This window comes from Balaenoptera musculus, chromosome 4 (genome assembly GCF_009873245.2).
Source record: "Balaenoptera musculus isolate JJ_BM4_2016_0621 chromosome 4, mBalMus1.pri.v3, whole genome shotgun sequence".
NCBI classification, from domain to species: Eukaryota; Metazoa; Chordata; class Mammalia; order Artiodactyla; family Balaenopteridae; genus Balaenoptera; species Balaenoptera musculus.
The window spans coordinates 74,813,552-74,835,392 of record NC_045788.1 but is presented as its reverse complement, the minus strand read 5'-3'; the positions used below and the strand labels follow the sequence as shown (position 1 = coordinate 74,835,392).

At 41.8% G+C, this 21,841-nt stretch overlaps 1 protein-coding gene and 1 pseudogene across 5 annotated transcripts in view; both read left to right on the top strand.

The window, feature by feature from the left end:
- KALRN (kalirin RhoGEF kinase) overlaps window positions 1-21,841 on the top strand; it is a 655,634-nt gene that overhangs the window by 563,939 nt on the left and 69,854 nt on the right. For all 5 annotated transcript variants that reach the window (XM_036850143.1, XM_036850145.1, XM_036850148.1 and 2 more), the window contains one exon: window positions 20,641-20,921. In XM_036850143.1, the coding sequence (XP_036706038.1) occupies window positions 20,641-20,921 (281 nt within the window). The remainder of the gene's footprint in view (window positions 1-20,640; window positions 20,922-21,841) is intronic.
- On the top strand, window positions 11,492-12,055 carry LOC118894461 (annotated as a pseudogene).

Below are 21,841 nucleotides of genomic sequence, written 5' to 3'. Positions count from 1 at the left end.
AGAAAGAAGCAGGACTTTAAAAAAAAAAAAAAGCAGTAAACTTTTGGAAAAGATAATATCAGTAGAAAGCAGACAAATACAAATAAAAATAAGAACTTTTAACCCTTCAGATGAGCAAAATTAGTGGTAAGGGTGGGGAGAAATAGACAATCATACACTGCTGAGAATATAAATTGATATAGTCTTTCTGGAGAGCCATTTCGCAGCATCTTCAAAAATTGAACATGTATATGTGTTTTGACCTACTTCTAGGAGTATACCCTAAAGAAGTTCTCCATTTGTCCCAGGATGCTCAAGTGGCAGTTTTGTTAATAGCTAACAAGAAGATGGGCAGTAGCATTATTTCCAATAGAGGACTGGTTATGGTACAGTTTTATTGTGGAACACTCTGCAACCACTAAAACAAAAAAGAAAGCACAGACATGGGAAGATCTCCCACTTGTTAAATTTTAAAAAATATATAGAAACAGTCAACGATATAGTATGAACTGCTTTGCGTAAGAACAAAGTCTGTGCGTTTGTGTGTATACATGGATAATAGTCTGAGAGTTACACACTAAACAGCCAAGGTTACTAAACAGGTAGGAGAGTGGAATTGGGGTATGGGGGTAGTAGCTGGGAAGGAATTAGAGATGGAGGCCATTTTGCCCTATAATCTTCTACAGTATCATTTGAAATTCCATGAGCATGTTTTTATGTTTGATGTGCTCTTAAAAGTAATATATATTTATAGCAGATAACTTGGAAAACATAGGAAAATAATATCACCTGTAGTCCAAGACACTTTGACTTTAGTTACTTATCGCTCAGTCTTTTTTCTGTATGAACTACCTATCTATATATGTATATAATCACAGCCGGTTCAGTTTTTGTACTCAGTACTGTATTCTGCTTCTTTCACTTAATGTTGTCTAAGCATTTCCCCCCAGTTTTACAAATTCATAGTCTCTCATGCTACCTTTAAATGTTTATTATAAATTCAGACACTTTAAGGCTGAAGAATAGATGGCAGGGTTTTCAAGGGCCACGAGGAGAGGGTACCTGGAGACTGAGCCCCTGCCACGACCTGCCCAGTGGGAGTGGTAAGTGGAGGGTGGCTGAGTCAGGCTCAAGGACCAGTCACCAGAAGTCTGCAGAAGCCACACAGCATCCTGCCTCCCCTCTCGCCTTCTCTTGTGTGTGGTCATCAACAACTTTATGCTTCTGCTTCTCCCCAGCCCAGGTTCTAACTCTGGCTTCTGGGAGCTGCCTTCTCTGCTGCAGGCCTGCCTACGAATTGAGGCCTCATTTCAATTGAGGATTTGAAATGTTGCCCTCCTCTGAAATAAGGCATCTGAAAGTCAGCTTAGCATACAAACTGCGGTCTTTTATATCTCTGAGTTTTAAAGGTGAAAGGGCTGGTAAAGAGGATCTAGAGTTGTGCTTCCAAATGGCAGATTGGTAAGATTGGGATTTGTCTAAGACCATGCAGCAAGTTAGCAGTAAAGCTGGAATCCTCCCCCTGGGGCTCTTGGTATGACCAGTGCTCTTTTTACTATACTGCACTTTCCTTCTCTTAGGGAGTTGGGAGCTTGGGGCCTGACCTAGGACCGTGAAGTTACCATAAAAGGGTTCCAAACAGCATTCAGGCTGCCTGAAGCGCTGAGACTTAGCCAAAGGGACAGTGGGATGAAGAAAGGTCATCTTCTTAAGGGCTTAACTTTTAGTTCATTCATTCAGCAAATATCCTCGTCTAACACATGCTCAAAGAGGGGGGAAATGTTCTAAAGATAAAGGTGGAGTTATCACATGGTGGTGGGCTTACAGAAACTTTTCATTTTCTTGTATTTTTTTCCTATAATGACTAAATATTACTTTTGAAAGCTTGAATTTTTTTTTTCAGGTCCTCTTGTTCATCTAAGCATTTTTATTTGTTGAAGTCATGACATACTTCCTAACTTTGAAGTGAGAAATGGGAGGAAAAAGAATCTGATAGTTCTGGGGTCTCCAACCTGAGTTGGTGGAAGTGCTAAGTGTGTCATGCCACTCACCCATTCATACTTGTCGTGCATGGCTGTGAGTGCATATGTGGGATTGCACCTGCTGGGATCTGCTTCTGCATCTGTGACTGATGAGGAGCAGCCCGTTTTACAGAAGGGAATAAGGGGTGATGGAGCTGCTTGGAAGAAGGACGTGCATTTTCCCTTTGCTGCTGTTCTGGGAAGGAAAGTGAGAGAGAGTTCGTTCATCAGTTGACTCAAAGCACAGCAGTCTGATGGCACAGGATCAGGGCTGGCCTATCTGGCAGGCCTTAGGCTCACTGGGCATTACTGTATTACAACACAATACTGTTTATTGTCATTCAACAGTCACTGTCATTACTGTTTATTGTTATATAATAACCTTTCATTATTTAAGTAAGTATTATGATCTCAGAGGTAGGTGTTGGTTATCCCCATTTTATAGATGACGAAATCAAGGTTCAGAAAGGTTAAGAGGTAGAACTGGAAGTCAGCTCCCAGGACGTGTCCCTCTCCCGCTTGGCTCCGTATTTATCCATGCACACACAGACAGGCACCTTGGCTTCCTTTCTAGTCATTTAATATTTAGAACATATTTATTGAGCACTTTCTATGAAATCTTTTTCCCACAAATGTTTATTGAGTGTTTTAGTTCTGTGTCAGGCACTCTTCTAGGTGCTAGAACCTCAACAGTGAACAAAAGCAGACAAAAATTCCCTGCCCTCAGGGAGCTTATACTCTAGTGAGGGGAGTAAGAGAGACAGAAAATAAATAAGTTCTACAGTAGGTATTTTTAAATGTAGTGTATTAATAGAAAATTTTGAGGTTCAGTGAGGCCAAGAGATCAGGAGTGATTACCCTGAAAAGATACTCTGTCACTCACAGTTCCCAAGAGGAAGGCAGCACATCACATGGGGCCATGGGAGAAAACACTGAGATTGGTTGCAGGGAGAGAGAGAAGGAACTAGAGGGCTGAAGCCTTTAAGAGGTGAATCAGGGTAATCAGGTTTTGGATTGGCTAGTTTGAATAATTTCAGCAGGCTCTGGATTGTAGGGGCTGTCCTAGTGTTCTGGTACCTGGCCCTGGGATGATTAGGGCAGGTGGATAGTGGCCTGAAATGAGAGCCTGCTAAAGAAGCTGGCTGGAGGTATGGGCTCTGGATTGGTGGGTTTGCATATGAAATGCACAATCAAAAGCAAGTTGTTTCCTATCTCTAGGAATTAACCTACCCTGAGAGGGGCTTCTCCTCCAGGGTCAACAAGGCCCCAGGTATCAAAGCATCAGAATACAGAAAATTAAAAGAAAGTTAATACAGTAGGCTAGATGAGAATAAGTGCTACAGGGAAAATTAAAGAGAAAGGGGATAGAGAGTGTCAGCATGAAAGGGTGGGATGTTATTTTAAAGAGAGTGGTCAGGGAAGACAGGGAAGGTAGCATTTCAGTAAGACCTGAAGGCAGAGAGGGAATGAGCCAAGTGGGATCTGGGGGAGGAACTTTCTAGGCAGAGAGATCAGTAAGATCAGAGGGGGGAACGTATCTCATTGATAATATCACCTACAGCTGCATTAGTATGCCTTAGACCATAGCAGGAAGAATATAATTCAAAGATCAGGGGATATGTAGGTATCAGAAACACAAACTGACAGCAGGAAGGTTTGGGATGGCCTTATGTGTGTGAGCTGAATACGGAGTATTTTGTCCATAGGCCAGATTTGAATATCTTGATATTTCCCATTCATCCATATTTGGTCAGATGTTTCTCCCCAAATCCTCTTGGAAGAAAAGGTGATTTTTGGTGGAAAGGTGATTCGAATTCATGAGAAACCATACAACATGGACCAAACAGAAGTTAAAAATTGTCAATTAAAGTAAATCAGGTCTTATCACCTATCCCTCCAGAAGGTTTGCCGCTGCATTTAGGATAAAGTTCCAACTCCCTGCCATGGCCTGCAAGGCTTGGAGTCTAGCCGCTGCCTACCTTTCCAACTTCATTTTACATCTGTCCACCCACCAACTGTGCTGCAGCCACAAGAACTTCCTGCGGGTAGCTTGAGCATCCCAGACTCCTTTCTGCCTTAGGACTTCTGCACAGGCTGTGCCCTTGGCTGAAGGCCTTCTCCCCGTCTTTACATGGCTGGTTCTGGCTTATCATTCAGGTCTCAGCCTACTTCACAGACAGACTGTCACCAGCTGCTCACGCTGAAGTTATACAGGCCCTCTCCAGCCCATTAGCCAGTTTATTTCTCCAAATGCTGCTCAATAGTACTGGAAATTTTTCTAACTCATTTCTTAGTTTATTATCTGGCCCCACGGCCACCCCAACTAGAATGTCAACTTCCAAATGTCAGGGACTTTGTCTCCTTTACTGCTGTAGCCCAGCACTGGGAACAGCACTGGGCACGTAGACAGCACTCAGACATTTGTTGAATGAATGAGTAATAATACAATGTCTTCAAATATAAAACATAAATCGAGCCTGCAGGACCCAGCACTTAAGAAATAAGAGAGCCATCATAGTGGGGCAGGGTCTAGGCAGTCTTCTAGGAAAGAGGCATTCTTATGGAAATAGTCTAATTGTATATTTTTCTTGCAAAGGATATCTCTAGGATATCTGGGGCGCTGGACGGTACCCCAGCCCAATCATTGCTGATCAGGGAGCTGGGGGTTCCAGCTCTAGTAATGAGGAGATGGCCTTGTCACCACTGGACAGGCATGGCGGAGTAGCAGCCCTTGGGCCTTTGGTCCCAGGTGTGTGGTATTTGGCAGCAGTGTTTGGATTCTTTCTTAAAACATGAATATGAATGTCTTTAGCAGACCTGCACTTTCCATTTTGCCACTCCATGCCTCTCCTGTTTGTCCTACATCCAAACTCTTCTCATGTTCACCTTCCCTGTTCATCCCCAAGGACGTCTGAGCTTTGACCCCTGCCCTGTGTGAATAAGTGCTCTGTTCCCCAGCAGCCCAGTGGGCACTTCGGATGTTTTCACTGATTGAAGGGAAGTTGAATTACTACTGGTAAGTCTCAAGAACCAGCTTGTGGCTAGAGGACAAGGTGTCAGCTTGTCTCACCTGCCCCAAAGGCAGTGAATGCCTGCTAAAGGGAGTTCTTGGTCCCAATTATGCAAATAACCTATGTGGAATAATTAGGAAATGACCCTTCCCGGGTCCCTGCTGTATGGTCCCAACCCAGCCTCTCTACCTAGCTTTTCCTGTGCCCTAGGGGCCAGCTGAGGTTCTCACTGGTTACTCCCTTATCACTTACTTGCCATTTCTCCCACCTTTAACACTCTTACTCTGACTTGTGAGACAGGAGACGCCTCACTGTCTACCAATATCTTAGAATCATGTTTCCATTCTTCAGCCTCTGGCCTTCTTAGCTGGTCAGCCAACATGCTCAAACTAGAACAACCAGCGCTCTTTGTCATGATGATATTTCTGTACTTATTAGTAAAATATTGGAAACAATTAACAGAGCTAGTCGAATTTTATGCCTCCCCCAAAACCTCCAGTATCATTTTCAGTGACAATTTCAAGATCTGTAGAAGGAACTCCTGGGAAACTTCAACTTGACTGATTTTATATACCCACAAGGCTAAAGTCAACTTTAAATAGCATGTCAAATAAAGCACAACTTACAAAATTTTAACAAAATCTAGTTCTAGCCTTTAGCATAATCACTATTTTAATTATACATTGTTCAGTCTGTTTTCAGTGGAACAGAAAATTATTCTCTCATATTTGTGATCAGGAAATTGTTTCATGAATGGAATTGGGTATTTTACCTAGGAATTATGTTCAAACATCATTTACAGTTGGTTTATACCAGACTTCGAAAACACCAGTAGTAAGCATGTATGCAGTTTAACTTGATGGATGAGAAAATTGTGCCAGGACCAGATCCCACCATAACCAGGGGGTCGGAGCTAACATCACTAGAATTGGATCAAATTGATATTATGTGCCTCCTGATAGGGTACATTGTGTTCAGGGATATTCCTGCAAAAATGCAGATTCTAATTTGCTGGATGTTAAAACATCCAGCAAGGGGCTTCCCTGGTGGCGCAGTGGTTAGGAATCCGCCTGCCAATGCAGGGGACATAGGTTCGATCCCTGGTCTGGGTAGATCCCACATGCTGCGGAACGGCTAAGCCCGTGCACCACAACTACTGAGCCTGCGCTCTAGAGCCCGTGTGCCACAACTGCTGAAGCCTGTGCGCCTGGAGCCCGTGCTCCGTAACAAGAGAAGCCACCGCAATGATAAGCCCACACACCACAACGAAGAGTAGTAGCCCCTGCTCGCCGCAACTGAAGAAGGTCCGTGCACAGCAATGAAGACCCCACGCAGCCAAAAGAAATTTAAAACAAAAAACACACAAAAAACTAAACATCCAGCAAACCCAAATTGAGAGAATATTCTACACAATAGCTACCCTGTACTCATAAAAGATGTCCAAGTCATGAAAGATAAGACCTTTTTCTATAAAGGACGTTATAGGAATGATTGGCAACATTTGAACAAAGTAGAGGATCAATGTTAAATTCCTGATTTTGCTAATTATACAGTGGTTATGTAAGAGAACGCCCTTGTTTTTAGGGGCCATACACTGAAGTATATAGAGATATAGGGGAATCTTCTCTGTAACTTATTCTCAGACCGTTCAGAAAGAGAAAGAAAAGAAAAAGCAAGTGGTAAAATGTTAATAGTTGGGAAATCTCGGTGAAGGAGATGTAAGAATTCTTTGTACGAATCTTGGCACTTTTCTCTAAATCTGAGATTATGTCAAAATAAAAAATTTGTAAGAAATGATGCCAACGGGATCATACTCGTGAACTCATCCCCAGGTTGGTGGGGATAGGAAGAACCCAGACAGTGGTTTTTCCTATCCCCATCAACCTGGGGATGAATTCCCTTAGTGTACCCTTAGTGTACATCTGTGCTCTGGGTCCAGAGAGGCCAGAGAGGACCATGAGGGCGCTGCTGAATGAAGAACACAGGCGGGAATGTAGAAGGAGAGCCTGGGCTTGGTTGGGAGGCCCAGACTGAACACAGTCATGTTTGCCTGCTACTTTTCCCAAGCCAGGCAGCAAGGCCCCAGAGGCAAACTCACTTGGCCCAGGTCCTTAGGAGAGGCAGGGCCAGGCTAAGACTGCAGGGTCTCAAGCTGCCTTAAGTCCTGGAGACCCTAAATCTTAACACTTTCTTTCCTACCCCCTACACAAAAAAATGTAGTTTCCTAAAAGAGGACCCTGAAAACCCAGCCACTGATAACCTGTTTCTCTCTCCAGATACGCAGTTTCCTCCTCTTTCTTCTTCCCTCAGGTTCTCTAGGAGAATTTCCATTGTGACATTTTCACTTAAGTAGCACTTAATTACAGGCTTAAATGTTCCTGTGATACCCTGCTTAACTCTTTCCCTCCACCTCTATAATTAAGCCTGGCATGGTTGCCTTTGGTTAAGGTTACTACTGAAGGGCACATTATAAGTTGAATCCAGGTCAGGCTTCCCACTGGCTCCTGGGTAGACTCTGATGTGATAGCACATAGCCAAAAATAACTGGCCTGGACTATAAACTCATCTCCTACTTCGGTGTTCATAAGAGGTTGAGTTTGACTGTCAACCCTGCTGTCAGGATACCATCCTCAGGAGTCGATTCACCTTTTGTATTCCAGACTGAGATGGAAAAATAGCCAAGAACGATGCTAGCTAGCCACACTGCTTTCTACAACATATTAATAGAATTTGGTAAATGTTCCCTTTGGAGAGTCATCATCTACATGAGCATGTTAATTAGCATATTAAAGGTTCCTAGAAGTCCTGCAGAAAAGAAACAGGTAACTTCTTTAACCCATCTTAATTGACTGGGCGACAGTTTGAACATCTTAAGGAACAGGAAGCACGAGCCTATATTGATATTCACGTTGCTAAGTTTTAGAGATGAGAGCCTCAGCAACATTGACTTTTTCTTAGAGGTCTCTGGGCCTAAAAATAGTCAGACTCCAATGATTTCTCTTGCTTTGTCCTTAGCTATTCATCACCAGCCATTTAATGAGCTCCTCTATGACTGAAGAGTTTGTGCTGGGGATACAAAGATGGAGGACATCTCTGTCCTCAAGGACTTTCCTTAGAGTTAGGGAGGTAAGGTACATAAACAAGCATTTATCAGTGCCAAGTGAATGGTACGAGTGGTACTCCCAGAGAAATAGGAGAACATGCTGGGCTTAGTCATCTAAGAAGTCCTAGGTAGGCTTTAGACAAGCCGAGAGGCTGCAGAATGGTTTGAGCAATGAGAAATGCAACATGGGTGGTGCAGTGAACTGAATAATTAGCCTAAAGCAGGTGGTTCAAATAGAATAGTTGTTTCCAAACTTTAACGTACATCAGATTCACTTGGAGGGCTCGTTAGAACACAGTGCTGGGCCACCCCCACAGTTTCTCATCCGGTACCTCTGGAGTGGGACCCAAGAATATGCATTTCTAACAAGGGCCCAGATGATGGTCACATTGCTGGTCTGGGGACCACAGTTTGAGAACCTTGGATTATCAAAGAGTGGAAGCTCAGAGAGCTGGAAAGGTGAGCTCAGGCCTGAACACGGAGTACCTTAAATGGCAGGCTGACAAGTTAGACTTTGTTAATCAAGTTTTGAACAGGGACTTGCCCAAAGCAATAGAATTGTTCTGGTAGCAGAGAGATGTCGAATGGATAAGAGAAAAAGACTAGCTGCAGAGAAACCAACTTGGAGGTTTTTACATAGTTAAAGCAAGTGGATTTAAAAGCTCTGAATTAGGGCAGTGACAGCAGGAATGGAAAGAGAAATATTCTTGCAGAAATCTTTGTGAATGAAGAATTAGCTTGCAGGACAGAAAAACTGAAAGATAGTCTTGGTCATTCTCTGAGAGAGTCTTCAATTATATACAGTAACTTGTATAATGTTATTTTGAGGCTTTGTGGGTATTACTGGAGCTGAACTTGTTTATGTTCACACATTCTGAAAAGTGGAAAATGTTACCATGTAAGGTAGTAGGGTAAGTTATTTTAGAGAGCTTACATTTAACCCACTTGAGGGCTTATTTGAAGGCCTAGGGGAAAGCTCCAGTGTGGATACATCCTGGACTCAGGAGTGGCCCTATTTTACCATGGAAATTTGACTTCCCTGCCAGGCATGCGCTTGGGAGGATGGCATATGAGGAGAGGGCAGAAGAAGACACCTTCCCCAGCCTTGGGACTTGACAGTTACCGTGTGTCATGATTAGAAGACCTCCCTGTGCTCATGATATCTTTATAGAAGAAAACAGATCCCCGGTGACCTCAGTTCCTACTGATCCACTGATTCTTGTAGCCCTATTACAAGCCCATCACTTAAATAAAAATTCTGTATTTAGGTTTTATACTAATATGACGTGTCCTTTCTTCAGTCTCAGTTTGGAAAGTTTTACCACACTCTTCTGGGGTGGTGATGTTTTGAACAGTTCAGAAGCCTTTTAGGAGAGTTCCCTACTCCACAGTTTAGGAAACAATGTTCATTTCCTCTCCAGAGGCTGTGGACAAGTCTGAGAGAATGAAACCGGCATATCGATGGAAATAGTATCTGGAGTACTTGCTCTCCGAAGGGTGACAGAGCTGCTTTCACTGACTTTTGCCTGACCTGACATGTCAAGCTGCAGAATCTACCCCTGGAACGTAGAGAGAGAATTTTTAGCCCTTAACTTCTAAAGCCAACTAGGGGGACTAGTGAATCACGTGATCCAGTGTGACAGCCTGTCATAGCACTGGCCTTGCATGTTTAGGATGTGCTTGTCTGGGGTGGGGGGAGGGCACGGACTCAGTGCCCTTTGAGGTTGCTCCTCCCTCTGTCTCTGGCTCAGAGAGAAGATTACACAGGGGAAGCTGAGGCCAAGGAGACCTGAGGACAAGCAGTTGGAAACTTCATTTTACTCTCTGCATCCAGTGGCATCCTGATGGAAGGCAAAGCAGGGAGGGTGGGGACAGGGCACTGAAGGAGCCAGCAGTAGTCAAGGGAGATCTGGACTGAATTAGAACAGAATTCTGAAGAGTTCATTTAGATTAAAGCCAGAGGTGCTGACTTTTCACCCTCATGGAGACTGTTTCGTCTGTTGGAAAAGATCTTGATGTGAAGAGCTTATGTCAATGGGCTCTGAAGATGAAAAGGCTTTCTGCCCTATATGGATGCCACTGGATTTGGAATTGTCCCTGTGGTTCAGATTTCTGTGCATATGCTACCAGGATAGGAACAGCAGTATAGGGAAGAGAAGGGGACCAATAAGTAGGAATAAAGTAAGATAGAGCCTAATGCAATGTGCTTTTGGGACTCAGAGTGGTCCTTCATTTTGTGTTCTTAGTTTAATGGGAAAAATCAGACACAGACATTATAAATCGTAGAGATTTAGATGTTAAAAAATGTATAAAAAACCCATAAAGCCTGAGTAGAGTGAACCTAGTTGCAGGGCAGGAATAAAGAAGTAGGCGTAGAGAAATGGACTTGATGACATGGGGTGGGAGGGCAAAGCTGGGGCGAAGTGAGAGTAGCATCGACATATATACACTACCGGGTGTAAAAGAGTTGGCTGGTGAGAAGCAGCATAGCACAGGGAGATCAGCTCGGTGCTTTGCGATGACCTAGAGGGGTGGGATAGGGAGGGTGGGAGGGAGGCACAAGAGCGAGGGGATATGGGGACACGTGTATGCATATGGCTGATTCACTTTGTTGTACAACAGAAACTAACACAGTATTGTGAAGCAATTATACTCCAATGAAGATCTATTAAGTAAAAAAAAAAAAAAAAGAATGGTGAGTTGGCAAAGGACTCATTGGAGAAGAAATTCCTGAACTAAGTGTGTAAAAGCTATGGCTCAGTAAGCAGGAGGCAGGGGCTTGCACTATGCATTTGAGACTTGAATCTGGCTAAGGGATGGGGGAAGGAATATCCTGAGGCAAGATGTTTGCCAGCTTTAGTCTAACATTGTGGTAGGAGCAATTGCAAGGGCAACAAGTTTCCTAGTGTTAAGAGACAGTGTTTCTGGACCAGGCTGATTCTCCCCCTCCCCCATGTCCTATTGCTGTCACCATAGCATCCTTCTTCTGGCACCAAGTGACCCAGACACCAAGATGGGCAACCAAGTGGTTTTCAGGGAAGCCAGCCATGCGAGGTAACTGGTGGTACATAGCCTCAGGACCTCAGCTGAAAGTGCAACCAGGAGATTGGCTTTGCTAAGCATTCTGCTAAAAGGCCTGCCAGGGCCCTTCTCCTACATCATGAAAGATGTAGTAATACTTACTGTAGGTTTTGTGCTCTCCATGCTTACAAACAATTGAATTTATGGATTTATTACCCAGGGAATTTTCACCCTGACCTTCCCATCATACACCCTTCTCTAGATGTGCAATTTCCAGTGTGAAAAAAATGTATGTGCGATACTTCTATGATTTTTATATTAAGTAAATTATTTATAGAAAGCCAAAGGAAACAAGAATGTTTGGGTATATAATCTATTCAGACAGATGTATTGAAATGCATTTACCTTATATAGCTCAAGCCATGGAGAGCAATAAGGATGTTTACAATGATTCTTGTATCATTGGAGCTAAAGCAAGACAAAAGAACAGGAGTTTAAAGGACTTTTCTGTAAATATCTAGTGATGTTAGGAATTTTTGTGATTTCTTCTGATATCAGCTACTGGAGTCAAAGCTTCCAATACAATATTATGATGAATACCAGGGAGACTTTTATAGACCTATTGTCCAACTAGATGGTGGATGATGAGGTATGACTAATAAAGAACAACTAGACCCCCTATCTTTTAGCAATTACATAATACAGTATGTGGACGACCTGCCTTTGGGGTGTGATTGAATACCATCACTGAACTCCAGAAGAATGGATTGAAATGAGTTTTCCTTCTTGAGTTGTGCCTTTGAAGTCAGTGTAGGAAATGGTGGGCCAGCTTAGTGAGTTATGCATCTGGGGTACTCATAGTCCACCAAAACCTTGGATGCCATCTGTGCATATGTGAACTCTATGGGGTCCCAGCCTAGCACTTGTAAGGACACCACTCCTGGTCTTCGGGGCTATTAAACCCACAAAACTAATAGAATTGTTTTCTCTTTTTGTCTATGACATGTGGTCCTTCTTTACTTTCAACTCACTTTGAGGTCAGTGGAAAGAAAGCAGAACCAATATTTTGTGATTAGAAAAAATAATAGATATCAGTCCTGTGGATGCAGCCATAAGGCATTTGCCATATCCTAAATTTGCATTCTGTGGTGACTTGTACACAATGTATTCTTTCAGAATAGTTTTACAAAATTAACATGAAACCAAAAAGGGTAGAAGCCTTTTTTTAGGTGTAACATAAAAAGTGAAAGAAATATGAGGCAAAACATTTTAGAAAGAAAATTGAATTTATAAATGAGCAAAATTTCTAGTATATTCATGCACATCATGAAGAGGTTTCAGGAATTCCTCACCAAAATGAAAATTGTAGATTCTTGTAGAAGCAGTATGTTTAATTAAAAAATACATTTCAAAAAAAAGAAAGTTTTCATAAACAATATGCCACTGTGGAAGGAAAAAAAAATTTCTAGTATATTCATGCACATCATGAAGAGGTTTCAGGAATTCCTCACCAAAATACAAATTGTAGATTGTTGTAAAAGCAGTATGTTTAATTAAAAAATACATTTCAAAAGAAAGAAAGTTTTCATAAACAATATGCCACTGTGGAAGGAAAAAAAAATTTCTAGTATATTCAGTTACTATGCATGTGGTACACAAATATCTTATATTTTGGTTGCTAATGAAGGGCTTCCCAACTAAAAGAATGTTTGACATAGACAATGGACTTATTAGGGTGTGTTCAGTGTGTAAACTCTCATGGGCTTTATTCCAATTTTCATCTTTATGTCAAGCAGACAGCTCTCATCTCCTGTGCTGCTTAGAAACGTGCTGCTGTGATTAAAATACCTAAAATTATGGAGCCTTTGTCCCAAGTCTTAGGCCAATAACATTGACATGTTTATTCTAACCCCATGATGGTATCTGAGACCCTAATATCAACAGCTGTTTAGTTGCTTGGTCATCAAGCCCATCAGAAGCTCGCATTCTGAGGGATAGATATCCTGTAGATAAAGAGACACATGTCATCTCCAGGGAATAACCTGTGCTGCCTAAACTTCTTAATGGTGGGAGGGTGGACAACAATGACATGGTAGCCCAAGGATGTGACTACCTTATTCTCCAATGAGATTTCAGGCATTGATCGTAGGAGTGGTTATTTGAAGTGGGATGGGAGAGTAACGCAGAATGGCAACTGGTAGCCTTAAGTTTTTCTTTGTTTTCATGAGGTACTTTGAGGCTAAAAATGGCTTACATTATCTAGTCTAGCCTTTAGAGGAACATACAGTTGGAGTGAAGGAAGATACAGAATAGAATCACAGACATGGAACTAGGGGAGATAGTTATGGTTTTATTGATTTTTATTTAACTTAGATGGTACTTCCAGTGCAATTAGACACTGTTATAAGTACTTCACAAATATGAACTCCTTAATCCTAATAACAACCCTATAGGATAGATACTAATATTATCTTCATTTACTGATGAGAAAACGAAGATACACAGAGATCAAGTAATTGGTCCAGAGTCACAGAGCTAGCCAGTGGTAGAGCAAGGCTTTGAATGCACTCTGTCTAATCTGTCCATTTTGTAGATGAAGAAACAGAGGCCTGAGTGTCTGTCCAGTGCTGCCATCTCTCTGTTGCAATCCATAGAGTAGGCACCAGTAGATTATTCTTGAATCATATAATCAGGGCAGGAAAATTATACCAGCAGAGTTTTCTCTTTTAATCAACTTGAACAAAATATCATTAAAAGATGAGTGTTGGTGTCAAGAATTCTCTAGTCATTGGTAAAGCTTTGGAATGTGTTCTGTGACCATGCATCATGTCTTCTATTCTTAGGTATTAAGGAAGAAATTGGGCAGTTTAGAGAGGTGGCTTGGGAATTGAAGGAAGCATGGATAAAAAATAGTATGGAAGTCTGCTGGTGGATAAGAGTTTGTTGTTTGTTGGCTTATTTATTTAGATTTTCTTGATTTCATTAGTATCTTCATATTCCCATGACCAATCATGGGAATTCATTCAACTCATGCAATTCAGAGTCTGTGAAGGTGGACCTCCAACCTCATGGATTACCCTGCCAAGCTTCCTATTTTTCCAGTTTGTGGCTGAGAAATCAACTATAGGATGCATTTCCTATTGGTCTAGAGGCACTGGATTTTACCTTTTTATTTCTTCTCCTTGAAACATTCTATTTCATCTCAACTTCATTCTTTGAAGTAGGTATTTTGGGTTAGGGAGAGCACATTTAATTTTTCCAGAGGAAAATTATGTACTAATGGTGCATATTGAAATACCTAGGAGAATACAGGAAGATGAGAACTTTTACACACGGTTGGTGGGAGTAAATCAGAGAGCAATTTGGCAGTACCTAGTGAAGCTGGTGATGTGTATTCACTAAAACCCAGCAGTTCCACCTTGAAATACATGCTTTAGAGTTGAGAGCTGTGCTACTCAATGTGCGATCTACAGATGGTGAAGGTTTGTGAGCTATGTTTCCAGTCCACAGGGAGATAAGTACAGAAAATGAGAGTAAGCATTTACTGTACTGTGTTTGATACTGTAGCTTTGTAGTATAGTCTGAAGTCGGGGAGTGTGATTCTTCCAGCTTCATTCTTCTTTCTCCAGATTGCTTTGGCTATTTGGAGTCTTTTGTGTCTCCATTCAAATTAAAATTTTTTTTTGTTCTAGTTCTGTGAAAAATGCCATTGGTATGGATTGCATTGAATCTGTAGATTGCCTTGGATAGTATGGTCATTTTAACAGTATTGATTCTTCCAATCCAAAAACACGGTATATCTTTCCATCTGTTTGTGTTGTCTTCAGTTTCTTTCATCAGCATCTTATAATTTTCAGAGTACAGGTCTTTTGCCTCCTTAGGTAGGTTGATTCCTAGGCATTTATTTTATTCTTTTTGATGCAATGATAAATGGGATTGTTTCCTTAATTTCTCTTTCTGATATTTTGTTATTAGTGTATAGAAATGCAACAGATTTCTGTATATTAATTTCGTATCCTACAACTTTACCGAATTCATTGATGAGCTCTAGCAGTTTTTTGTTTTTTTTTTTATTTATTTATTTATTTATTTATTTTTGGCTGTGTTGGGTCTTCGTTTCTGTGCGAGGGCCCTCTCCAGTTGCAGCGAGCGGGGGCCACTCTTCATTGCGATGTGTGGGCCTGTCACTATCGCGGCCTCTCTTGTTGCAGAGCACAGGCTCCAGACGCGCAGGCTCAGTAGTTGTGGCTCACGGGCCCAGCTGCTCCATGGCATGTGGGATCTTCCCAGACCAGGGCTCAAACCCGTGTCCCCTGCATTGTCAGGCAGACTCTCAACCACTGTGCCACCAGGGAAGCCCCTCTAGGAGTTTTCTGGTAGTGTCTTTAGCATTGTCTATATATAAGCATCATGTCATTTCCAATTTGGATTCCTTTTATTTCTTTTTCTTCTCTGATTGCTGTGGCTCACACTTCCAAAACTATGTTGAATAAAAGTGGTGAAAATGGGCATCCTTATCTTGTTCCTGATCTTAGAGGAAATGCTTTCAGCTTTTTACTGTTGAGTATGATGTTGGCTGTGGGTTTGTCATATATGGCCTTTATTATGTTGAGGTATGTTCCCTCTATGCCCACTTTATGGAGAGAGTTTTATCATAAAGGGATGTTGAATTTTATCAAGAGCCTTTTCTGGAACAGGATAGAAAGCCCATAAATAAACCCATGCACTTATGGTCAATTAATCTACAACAAAGGGAAGAATATACAATGGAGAAAAGACAGTCTCTTCAATAAGTGGTACTGGAAAAACTGGACAGCTACACGTAAAAGAACAAAATTAGAACATTCTCTAACACCATGTACAAAAATAAACTAAAATGGATTAAAAACCTAAACATAAGACTGGATACTGTAAAACTCCTAGAGAAAAACATAGGCGCAGAATACTCTTTGACATAAATCACAGCAATATTTTTTTGGATCTCTCCCCTAGAATAACAGAAACAAAAGCAAAAATAAACAAATGGAACCTAATTAAATGTAAAAACTTTTGCACAGCAAAGGAAACCATAAACAAAATTAAAAGACAACCACGGACTGGGAGAAAATACTGCGAATGATGCTACCAACAAGGGATTAATATCCAAAATATACAAATAGCTCATACAGCTTAATATCAGAAAACCAAACAACCCAGTCAAAAAATGTCCAGAAGACCTAAATAGACATTTCTCCAAAGACATACAGATGACCAACAGGCACGTGAAAAGGTGTTCAATATCGCTAATCATTAGAGAAATGCAAATTAAAACTACAGTGAGGTATCACCTCACACTGGTCAGAATGGCCATCATGAAAAAGTCTACAAATAACAAATGCTACAGAAGATGTGGAGAAAAAGGAACCCTCCTACACTATTGGTGGGAATGTACATTAGTGCAGCCACTGTGGAGAACAATATGGAGATCCCTTTAAAAACTAAAAATAGAATTATCATATGATCCAGTGATCTCTCTCCTGGGTAGATATCCAGAGAAAACTCTAATTTGAAAAGATACATGCACCCCAGTGTTCATAACAGCACTATTTACAATAGCCAAGACATGGGAGCAACCTAAATATCCATCGACAGATGAATGGATAAAGAAGATGTGGGGTGTGTGTGTGTGTGTGTGTGTGTGTGTGTATACACACACACAATGGAATATTACTCAGCCATAAAAAAGAATGACAGTGCCATTTGCAGCAACATGGATGGACCTAGAGATTATCATATTAAGTGAAGTAAGTCGGACAGAGAAAGACAAATATCATAGGATATCACTTATATGTGGAATCTAAAAAAATATGATACACATGAACTTATTTACAAAACAGAAACAGACTCACAGACTTAGAAAACAAACTTATGATTACCAAAAGGGAAAGTGATGGGGGAGGATAAATTGGGAGTTTGGGATTAACATATACACTCTACTGTATATCAATTAGATAAACAATAAGGACCTACTGTGTAGCACAGGGAACTATATTCAATATCTTATAATAACCTATAATGGCAAAGAATCTGAAAAAGATTATATATATTATATATATATATATATTATATATTATATATATATGTATATATACACACATATGTATGTATAACTGAATCACTTTGCTGTACATCTGAAACCAATACAACTTTGTAAATCAACTATAGTTCAATTAAAAGAAAGATTAAAAAAAAACTGAAGCAAATATGGCAAAAATGTCTACACTTATCATATCTAGGTGGTGGGTATTTGGATGTTACATTTTTTCTGTATTTTTTTCTATTTAAAAAATATCTCATAGTGGGACTTCCCCAGCGGTCCAGTCGTTAAGACTCCATGCTTCCACTGCAGGGGGTGAGGGTTCGATCCCTGGTCGGGGAACTAAGATCCCACATGCTGCGTGGTGCAGCCAAAACAAAACGAAAAAAATAAAAATATCTCATAGTAAAATCAGCCTCAGAATATTATTTTTTCTGATCTAGGAAGCAAGTTGGACATACCAGGGAACTTTATTCCTGCAGTGTCCAAGGACACATTTGTCTTCCCAGTGACTTAAAACCAGATACCAATCTTATGGGCAGTTTTTAATGCCTCAGGGCTGAAGAGAAAGCATTGGTTCAGAACCCTGGAGAGATGTAGAGGTGCCTGGATTCTGGTCCTAGCTTTATGACTAACTGATTTGTGACCATGGATTTCCCATATACAAGCTTTCATTGCCTTATCTGTAAGATTAGTGAGACTGAGATTGTTTTCAGCATTGAAATTTAATAACATATAAATTATATATAAATGTCTATTTGAAGTGTCACATAGACTAACAACTTGATGTTCCTTTTTACAATAATTATAGAGGCTAACAGAATTCATAGAGTAGACACAGATGTGGGAATAAGATTAAATATATGTGCAGTGGAGTCAGATCTGGGTTTAAATTTTGCCTCTCTGCCGCACTAATGATGACCCTCGGTTTCCTGGAACACTCTATTTCCTAAGATGATACTCATACTTAGTACCTGTCTCAGCTTGGAGAGATTTGATGAGATAACAGTATTACTGTTGTAGTTGTTACAAATCAGTCAGTTAACTGTTGTGCCCGGAAAGGTCTAGAATAAATTCTCAAACCGCTCATTGCAGCCATCTTCCAAAGATGGGATGAGCATCACATGCCAATTATTCTTTGAAGTAGCAATAAACTAAGTACACATTTTCTAGACTAAATGATGCCACATCTTTTTGTAACTATGCATTCAAAGTGATTTAGAAATAGTCCTGTCTCAATACGGAACCCTAACTAGATGACAAGTTAGAGATTGCTTCCAACTCTTCAGTTCTCTTTTATGTGGGCTGTGGTTGAACGGCCCTGATTGTTTACACAGAATAAACTTGAAACAAAATTGAGAATACTCTTGATTTTTAATTTGTACTTTATAATCTGTACACTTGCCATTAATTTGTACAGAATGCACCAAAGCAGAATCAGATGATAGAGAGAGGAGCAGAATGGTCAGTCAAAATTTGCATTCTCGAATCTCAAAGCCAGGCTGTGGTTTGTCATGGAACAGAAAACTTAGGCAGTCATCCGTCTTATTTAGTAACACAGGGCACAGTTAATGTGGCTAGGCCTCTAACTCTGCTGACACAACATATGCTGATAAATCTAAGTTTTGAAGGCTTGGATTTAACAGAGACTTGTGGTATCACAGGGGCCTGGTGAATGAAAAGCCTCTGCAGCTTATCAGCAGAGAGATAAGAGGCCCTGGTCCCACTACTAGTGCTGCAGTGGTGCTGCTGAGATGTTTATCACCCGGGTTTCTGAGAACAGGAGTTTGACCCATACCAAACACTTCAGAAATAATGTCAACACACCCAAGACCACAGCCAGCACAGAATTCTCTGAGATAAGATTACAGCTTTGTCCTTAAAGGGACGTCAACCAAGTCGGTGGATCCCTAAATATTCCCTGAGCCGAGCAACCCTATGAGTTATCCTTCATACCAGGGGGCTTTAGAAGCTCAATTTTTAATGGTTGTACATGCAGATATTCTGTTCTTGTTTTCTAAAGTATGCACAGAACTCTAACCATATCTAAGAAAATTCCCACAGGGTCAAGAGCCTGAGCTTGGTGCCTGTGAGATCAGCCGGTTATAGAAGCTGGAGGCAGGTCTCTACTGGCAAAAACATTTATTCTCTTTATTTTAAGATTCGGTTTCTAATGTATTGGACAGGTCTAGGCCGTCGGGCCTCCAAGGCCAGGTTAGACCTCTAGTCTCGGTCTAGGATAAAGTCATTACTGTATAGGAAAAGATGATTCGGTCTTTGAGACCAGTGGGTGTAAAAAGCCACGGCAGTACTTTGTGTAAATACCTAGTCATGTGTTTGGTTTAACTGCCAGTATGCAAACTGGTACCAGGGCCACAGGGCCCATCAGGGGTTGAGGTGAAGCTGGTCTGGTATTCTCCCAAGACCTCTTTGGCAATGAGAAGAAGCAGCGTAAGAGAGACAGCTCACCTGTGATGTGTCATCCAGATACTAACCGTATCACTTCTTGCTTTGAAATGCCTCACATTCATTCCTTTGTCCTCCCCGTGTCCTCCTAGTGTGGCCTTCTGGATTCCAATCCCTCTTCCCAGGGCTGTGTTGTCTGTAGTTACCAGATTAATTAAAAAACAAACAAGCAAACAGAAGCCCTTTTTGCCCCCTTTCCCATTAGCGTCTCACAATAAAGTTCATACTCCTCTAGTTTACTATTAAATGTTTTCACTCTTCTTTCTGTCCAGTTTCTCCTTCTCTGTTCATCTTTATTTCATTGAAAGGATCTGCTTAAGGGCTGTGTTAACTTGTTTTTCCATTTTCCTGCCTCTGTGCTTTTGTTCCTGCCACCTCCCGCTTTTGGAATTCCTTCTCCCTTCCCTTCTACTCAGACACATCTCTTCCGTTAAAGCTTTTCAGACCAGTCCTGCCTCTGCTGATCTGACCCTCCCTCAGCTCTGCTTCCTTATGGTCTAGAGTCCATGTCAGCCCTTTGGCAATTAACCGCATACCGCTTTGTGCATTTATCTTTATTTTGCGTGCTCTGTCTTGCTCTTTGGCTCTTCTCTTTCCCTCTTTGTGTGTGTGTGTGTGTGTAGCTAGATAAGGCATCTATGAAAATAAAATCTGTGTCTTATACAACTTTAGAATACTCATAGGTGCTCTATGACATTGTTATTGGTTGATGGTTCTTGCTTAGAATCTTGATTTTGCAGGAGTCTTTGTCTTCTGTCTACTCCTGTATGCATAGCACCTGTGGATTGAGTGAGTGTCAGCTATTACCCTCTAGACAGGGTTTTCTTGACCAGGCTCTGCAGCTGGCCTTGACATTCTGCCTGGTGCCCTAGCTTCCTGGGGTTGGAGCTGTCTTTCTCCCAGGCTGGCAGCCTGCCTTAACTGCCCCTGACACGGCCGTGTCTGTCTATTCTTTTTCCTCAGATGCGTACTCTCATTCAAGTGAAAACGGAGGCAAGTCCGAGTCGGTGGCCAACCTGCAGGCCCAGCCCTCCCTGAACTCCATCCACAGTTCCCCTGGGCCCAAGCGCTCCACCAACACCCTGAAGAAGTGGCTGACGAGTCCCGTGCGGCGGCTCAACAGCGGGAAGGCAGACGGAAACATCAAGAAGCAGAAGAAAGTACGAGATGGTCGGAAGAGCTTCGACCTGGGATCTCCCAAGCCTGGGGATGAGACGACCCCTCAGGGAGACAGCGCTGACGAGGTACTTACTCGAGGCTCCGGAGCCTTCCATCGGGAGGGGTTTCTGATGTACCTCCTTCCTGGAGCCTCGAGAGGCATCCTTCCCCGGGGTTTGTAAACTAGGCAGACTCTGGTTCCCAGTAGTTGGTCTTCTTGGGCCTAGGTGATCTTTATATTCTCAAGACATTGCCAGTTTGAATATAGTTCCCTGTGCTATACAGTAGGACCTTGTTGTTTATCCATTCTAAATGTAATAGTTTGCATCTACCAACCCCAAACTCCCAGTCCGTCCCTCTCCCTCCCCTCCTCCCCCTTGGCAACCACAAGTCTGTTCTCTGTGTCTATGAATCTGTTTAGTTCAATCTAAAAGGAAAATTAAAAACAAATCAAAACAATAGGGAAAAAAAAAGACATTGCCAGTTTGATTTGTGACCGGTTTAGAGACTGGCACCTAGAGTATCCAGCAGACAGACACCATTCTGCCAGATTTGGAGATGCGTGTCTGGGCCCACGGGGAGCCAGCTGGTCACCAAGTCCCCAGCCTCTACTAAAGACTGCATTAAACCTGCTCGGCCTAGAAAACAGAAGACTATCTTGGGAGATGAGGGCTGTTTTCGAGTATGTTGAGCAGTAGCATTTATAAAAGGGAGTAGACACCTCCTGGTTGCTCCAGAAGGGAGAATTACGATTAACAGGTGAAGGTTTACAGTAGCCAAGGTTGCAGCCTTTAATGGGAGCTCAACCAGTGATGAAATGGGGCTTCATGAAAACAAATGAACACCCGTACTGGAAAGGTTTGGGAGACTGTATGACCTCACATAACAGTTGGAGAGACCCGTGTTGTCTGGAGGTCAGACTGGGCAACGACCTCTTATATCCCTTCCAAAACTGGGATTCTATGATCAAAATAGAGTGGGTATTTGGTTGGGGAATGAGATAATT